The following is a 5,930-nucleotide window of genomic DNA, read 5'->3' as shown; positions in this document are numbered from 1 at the left end:
CCTCTCCTGACTTGCCCACTGCTCCCCTCAGCAGTGTATTTCAGTAGATCTGCCCGTTCTGTTTCCCACTGTCTCTGGCAAATCTTCTCATCTCCCACACCTCTGGCCTGCACCCCAGTTCTTCTATGCATAAATAAATAAATCTTTAAAAAAAAAAAGCAAACCCACAGATACCTTGACTTGGACTTCCAGCAATGCCTTGTCTGAGCCAATGTCTTATCTGATTGTTTCATTAGAAGATCCCTAGGAAACTAATACAGGCATCAAAGGATTTGGGACAGAGGTAAGATTTGAATAGTGGTATCTGGAAACTTGGGTCTCCTTTAAATTAACATCACCACTGGTATTTCTTCATCTGCATAACTTCAGAGTCACAGAGTGTTTATTAGTAAGGCACCAGGTTCAGTAGTGCCCCGTACCTGCTGGTTAACTCCCTGGACAGGAGAGAGGTGAGACGGTGTAGGTTCCAGGGGTAAAATGAAGACAGAGGCACATTTCGTTAAACTCATCCAATGTTTATTGAATGGTGAACTGTTGCAATTGTTGCTGAAATCTGAGACTCATGCATTCTCCTCCCTCTCTCAACTCCCCTAGGAAAGGGAGCCTGGAGTTAAGGCCCCCCCCTTCTCCAAACACCACAGGAATAGGAAACTCAGGGAAGGCAGGAAGATGGTTGAAAGTGAGGGAGAGGAAAGAGCAGGGCCAGTGTCAAAGTTAGATTCCTGGGGAACACACACACCCACACACACACTGGCAAAGACCAGGAGCTTCGATCTGTCTCCCACCCGGCAGCCGCAAGAACATCAGGGAAAGACCAGGCGTCCATGAGACATTTCAGTCCTTCCCATCATGAAGCGTCTGTGGAGAGGGGCTGGGTCAAGGTCGCTGGGCTGTGCAGAGAAAGGTGGGGAATGAGTGGGGTGAGCATGCAGAGACAGAGACAGGCATAGAGGAAATGAGAGGAAAATGAGGATAACGCAATCTCAGAGAGGAGCTGAGGAGGCATAAGGCTTGTGAGAGTTCTTGGTTAAGTTTGAAACTCTTGATGGAAAAATGAGGCAGTATAGAAATGCGGGTGGGTGGCCGCAAACTTTTAGGGTCGATACCCGAGGCCCATGAGACTCTGGGCAACCAGAGAAGCCATCAGACAAAATTGGCTTTTCTGTCACCTCCACTCAGCCCACATTTGCTCAGCGTGCAACCCACACTACTTGCTCCCCACTGTGTGCAGGGGAGGATCCACCTTGCCTGGCTCTGAATCCTTGGAATGTCCCTGCCTGATAAGAGTGCCCTGGCTCATCCGGGGCCTCATCCGGGGCCTCAGGCCACCCCAGAGCTGGTCTATGCTAACCCAACAATGTGCTTTATGGTGGCAGGATCCTTGGGCCTCAGGGCAGTAGCTCTTGAGTTTTGGAGCAGCTAGCAACTACAGTCAGCCACGCAGGCAATCAGGCATACCTATGTGAACAAGCCCAACAAAAACCCTGGACAAGAAGGCCCAGGCAAGCTTCCTTGGGGTGATATTCTGAGTTATCACACATTCTAGCTGGGGGACTTCAAGGGAAAGACAACCTGGAGTTCACGCCTGGTCTCTCCTGCATCCATGTACCTCTTTCCTGCGCTTTCACCTTAGCCTTTCAGTGTAATCAACCACCCTGCTGAGATCTGAGTCCCAGCAAGCCACAATGAACCCAAGGGCAGGATTGAGTCCTGCAAAAACATGCAACCAATCATTCTTCTCAGACTGTCCTATTCTTCCCCTTTCTCTTGTCCTGTTCTTCCCCTTTCTCTTTTTTGGTATCCCATTTTTGCTTGGATGAAATAATCCAGGGCTGGGCCTCTCTGGAATGCAAAAATATGACTTAAGTACATACCTTTGAGTTAGACAGTTTGGAAATGCATTTGGTGGGTTTATGCAAAGGACAAGTTCCATTTTAGTCTTTAAGAGTTCAAACTCTGGGAGGGTAGCACCCACGCTCCTTACAGCAACAGCCTGCAATTTACTCAGCTCCTGAGCTTTCAGAGAGTGCAATTCTTGTTTTGTTTTTTTTTTTAAATCTGGGGAGACTTGGCTCATTTCAGGCCTGCACAGGAAGGTTTGTGAGTTTGTACTGCATTACTTCAAATGTGCAAGTCCAAATTCACATTGATGTGATCGCAATGCTCTAGAAAAGGACTCTAAGGAATAGAACTTGGATTTAAAGAGTTTAAGAGTCATTTCTCTGGTGCAAATGTTCTGGGGGCAGAGACTTGGGCCCACAGTACAGTGGGAGGGCATTCTCCGGGCTAGGCTGGTCTGGGGTGGGAACTGGTACTCAGGTTCAGAGGACAGTAAAAAGTGCTTTTAGGCCTTAAGTGCCAGAAACCAGAACGTGGATGCCAGTTCTAGAAAAAGGTGGGCTTGGGGCTCATCTGGAATACGCTGGCTTAAAAATTAGAAATCAGGTGCAGAAGGTGCTGATGGTACAGATGTGGAAATGCCGCTTGTTCTGGAAATGTTGGCATTGGAAACCAGCAGAGCTGGCCCTCAAATAACATTGAGGATGATTTAAAAAACCCGATCACAGCCAATGTTAACCTAAATGACCTTACTCATGGACCAGCTTCTACTAGGTGTCATTTTGCTTTAAGTCAGTTTCCAAGAACCTATTGAGGACTCACTCCACTTAGATTCAGAGCACAGCAGGAACCAACAGTGCATCTGCAGCGCATTTGTGAGCTAGAAGCCCTGAGGGCCCGCCCCTCACCTCTGCCTTCAGGGCACATCAGCCCTGAGCCAGGGCGGCTTTGATGGCGGCCACCAGCTTCAGAAACTTGCTCTCCGAGTCCACGTAGCCATCACCGCTCTGGGGATGGAAGAAGAAAGAAGATGTGAGCTGGGACACCAGTGCCAGCCCCAAGCCCCCCACTAGCCCCCAAATGAGATGGGACAGACAGACAGACAGACATACCTTCTTGGAGTGAACCAACTTCCCAGCTACCATCACTTCAAAGAACCCGGTGACCTGGGGAGTCCCCTCGCCACACTGAGGGGAGGAAAGGATGCTGGAGAAGCTGAGCTGATCCCTTGGGAATCCCCATCCCTTCCCAGGGAATGGAGAAGGTGGTTCAAGGGTAGGGCTGAGGCAAACCACCCCCCACTGCCATACAGGACTGAGGGACAAAGTACACCACCACACCCCCCCAACCCCCCCCACCCCTGTGAGTCCCACCCCATCCCCAATACTCACGATGTCCAGGCGTCCGGGGAACTCATCTTCTAACTTCTTCTTGAGTTGAAGATACTAAAAAAGGGGTGGGAGGTCACCACAGGGGGATCAAAGGAGATCCCATGGCTGGCCCTCCTCCCTGACACTCCCAGACCAGATACCACACTCACCTTGGACTTGTAGCCTCAAGCACCACTGGTGGAGAGTCCCAGAGAGGGGTTTCAGGGCGGGAGGGGTGGGGGGGAAGACAAGTGGAGATCCAAGGAAGGAGGGCAGAGGTGAGGAGAGGTACAGGCAATGGGGGGGGGGGGCAGGGAATGATGAAGAGGGGCACAGATGACATAACAGAGTAGGGGACAGATCCCCTCAGGAGAGGGAGAGAAGAGACACACAGAGTGTTGGGGGGCAGTGCCGCGATGGGGAGGGAGAGCCCACACAGGAAGGAGGTGGACAGCCATACAAGGGCAACACAGAGCAAGGGAGATGCAGGGCAGAGAAGGGGTACAGAAACAGAGAGGGACCCACAGAAGGAGAACCCACAAGGAAAAGGGAGAAGGAGGGTGCAATTGGAAAGGGGGAGAGAAAACAGAACTAGGTCAGAATTAGAACTGCAGAAACAGCACCCCACCCCCTCCCCACCCACAGCAGAAGGTTCCAAGGGAAATCATTTCTGGATTCCCAAGGCCCTCCACTCCAGAAGATGAAATTTCAACTGGCTATTTTGGGACAGGTGTCTGGTGCACTGGCCATGCCGCCCTGTCAAACGTTACTCCATCTTATCCAAGAGACAAGGCCATTCCAAAGTTGAGGCAGATGGGCAGTAGACTCAAGTTTGAGTGACATGCAATCTGGACCCCAAGTTACCCCAGCCCCATTCCCAGGCTCATCTTCTCCACCTGTAAGAGGGAGTTAAAATTCGATTCTTGGGTTTCTGGGAGAGGAAATTCACTGAATGTCTATTTATCAGGAGTTCCCACCCCAGCATGCCAATGAATGCCTGCATGTGGGCAGAGGGAATAAAACCGTCCAAAGAGAGAGACCTTTCCATGCTGGCAGGGGAATTCCAGCAAACCTAATTCAGCAACGACACCCAGCACTCCAGCTGCTGCCTATTAAGATCACGCTCTCCCCCTCCCCACGAGGGGAAGCAGACCACCAAAGGGCAGAGTTAGAAACTAGGAGATCCATTGTATTCTGACCTTTGCAAACACCCGCAGGAATCTTCTCGACTGTCGCCACCCCCACCCCATGATGGCGCATCACAATGGGGGGAGGGGAAACCTACGGGTTCCTAAACCTCTCCCACTCCTAAACTGCGCCCCCCTCACCGCGCGCGCTCCCTAATCGGGGCTCCTGGAGACGGGGGGGGGGGGGGGGCTGGGGGGGGGTTCCAAGTGCACGACACGCGTCTCAGCTCTACCTTTTATAATCTGCGGTGTCCAGCATGTCACCAACTGGGGACAGGGCTCAACGCCCTCTAGTCTTTGCTCCACCCACAGGGGAATCCTTCCCCCGCGGAGGGCACCCCATGTTCCTGCCCCCGACGCCCCCAGGGCCCAGCTCTGCGGGGACAGAGGCCCGGGGCGGGGCCGGGGCGTCTGGCCGTCGTGCTTACCAATAAACGACTCGCACAGCGAGAGCCATGACTGGGGATCGCAACATGGGCAGAGGCGCGGACGGGCTCCAGGCTCCTGCGTGCACCCGCGGGGCTGAGCGCGCGAGGCTGGGTCTCGGGCACAAAGGCAGTTACTTGCTGCGCGTCCCGCGGCGCGAACCAACGTGAGGAGGCGCGGGGAGGAGAAAGGCTCCCCAGCGGGGCCCGGGGAGCCCCGCGGCCAGCCACCGCAAGCCCCCCCGGGTCAGTCTCTCTCTAAACCCCCCCGCCGAGCCGGGGAACGTGTCGACAGAGTGGGGTTCCCTGGAGAAGCCTAGGGCGTCCCCACCCAGATTCCCCTCTCCAGACCGGAATGGTATAGTCTCAGGGGCGGAGGTTCGGGACCAACAACTCGGCTGGAAATGGGGTTGCTAGTGTGGGTCATCGGTTCGTTCCTTGGGCTGTCCGGGGGCGACTCTTGGGGGCCCTTCTGCTCTCCCTGAAGGGGCGAGAGCGCCGAGCCCGAAATGTTTCGGGGTGCGTGAAGCGGGGTTTTCCAAGGATCGCCCCACAGTCCCTAGATGCCCAATTAAGACCCGGCAGCTGGACCTGGGCTCAGACTGGGCCATTGCTGTCCCTTCTTTGGGGGGCCCTCCAGCCTCAGCAAGACTAGGCTGTCACCGAAAGTGCTGGAATCTGGTGGCTAGTGATGAGATTAGAGCATGGAAGCCTCTTTCTGAGCCTCAGTTTCTCCGTCTGGAAGATGAGCGAAACTGTCTTCAGGAAATATTTAACTGTCTTAATACAAACAACATCAGTAGGGACTGATGTTGGAGGACCCTAGGGATTGCGGGGGGAACTCAGAGCCACCCCTAACCTAGTCCTGAGACAGTCAGGGGGTGGGAACTTCTGCATTGAAGAATGGAGGAGAGAACTGTTAGCTGGTGGAGGAATCGCCTCTGAGCAGTAGAAAGAGAGGTCTGAGGGCCCCTGCCCCGGCGCCTTTCCATATTTTCCATACCCAGGCCAAGCAGGGCACCATGCTGCATTCTGCCTCTTTACTAGCCCCTAGGTCCCACACAGGAACCTGAGGACAGGGGCAACGAGGGGAGCCAGGGTACAGTCCA

The 5,930-nt window shown here is 53.8% G+C and overlaps 1 protein-coding gene across 1 annotated transcript; it reads right to left on the bottom strand.

The window, feature by feature from the left end:
• Nucleotides 1-465: 465 nt before the first annotated feature.
• SELENOW (selenoprotein W) lies at nt 466-4,961 on the bottom strand. Its single transcript, XM_037516875.2, has 6 exons — nt 4,825-4,961; nt 3,380-3,404; nt 3,231-3,284; nt 2,952-3,026; nt 2,748-2,846; nt 466-890 (listed from the first exon to the last, which is right to left on the bottom strand). Exons 1-5 carry the CDS (start codon nt 4,869-4,871, stop codon nt 2,766-2,768), a joined length of 282 nt encoding a protein of 93 aa, XP_037372772.1. The 5' UTR covers nt 4,872-4,961; the 3' UTR covers nt 466-890; nt 2,748-2,765.
• Between the last annotated feature and the right edge of the window lie 969 nt (nt 4,962-5,930).

Source organism: Talpa occidentalis, unplaced genomic scaffold (assembly GCF_014898055.3).
Source record: "Talpa occidentalis isolate TD23 unplaced genomic scaffold, MPIMG_talOcc4v2.1 talOcc4.17, whole genome shotgun sequence".
In the NCBI taxonomy this organism is placed as follows: Eukaryota; Metazoa; Chordata; class Mammalia; order Eulipotyphla; family Talpidae; genus Talpa; species Talpa occidentalis.
The sequence above is the reverse complement of the archived record's forward strand: the minus strand, read 5'-3'. Positions and strand labels throughout refer to the sequence as shown.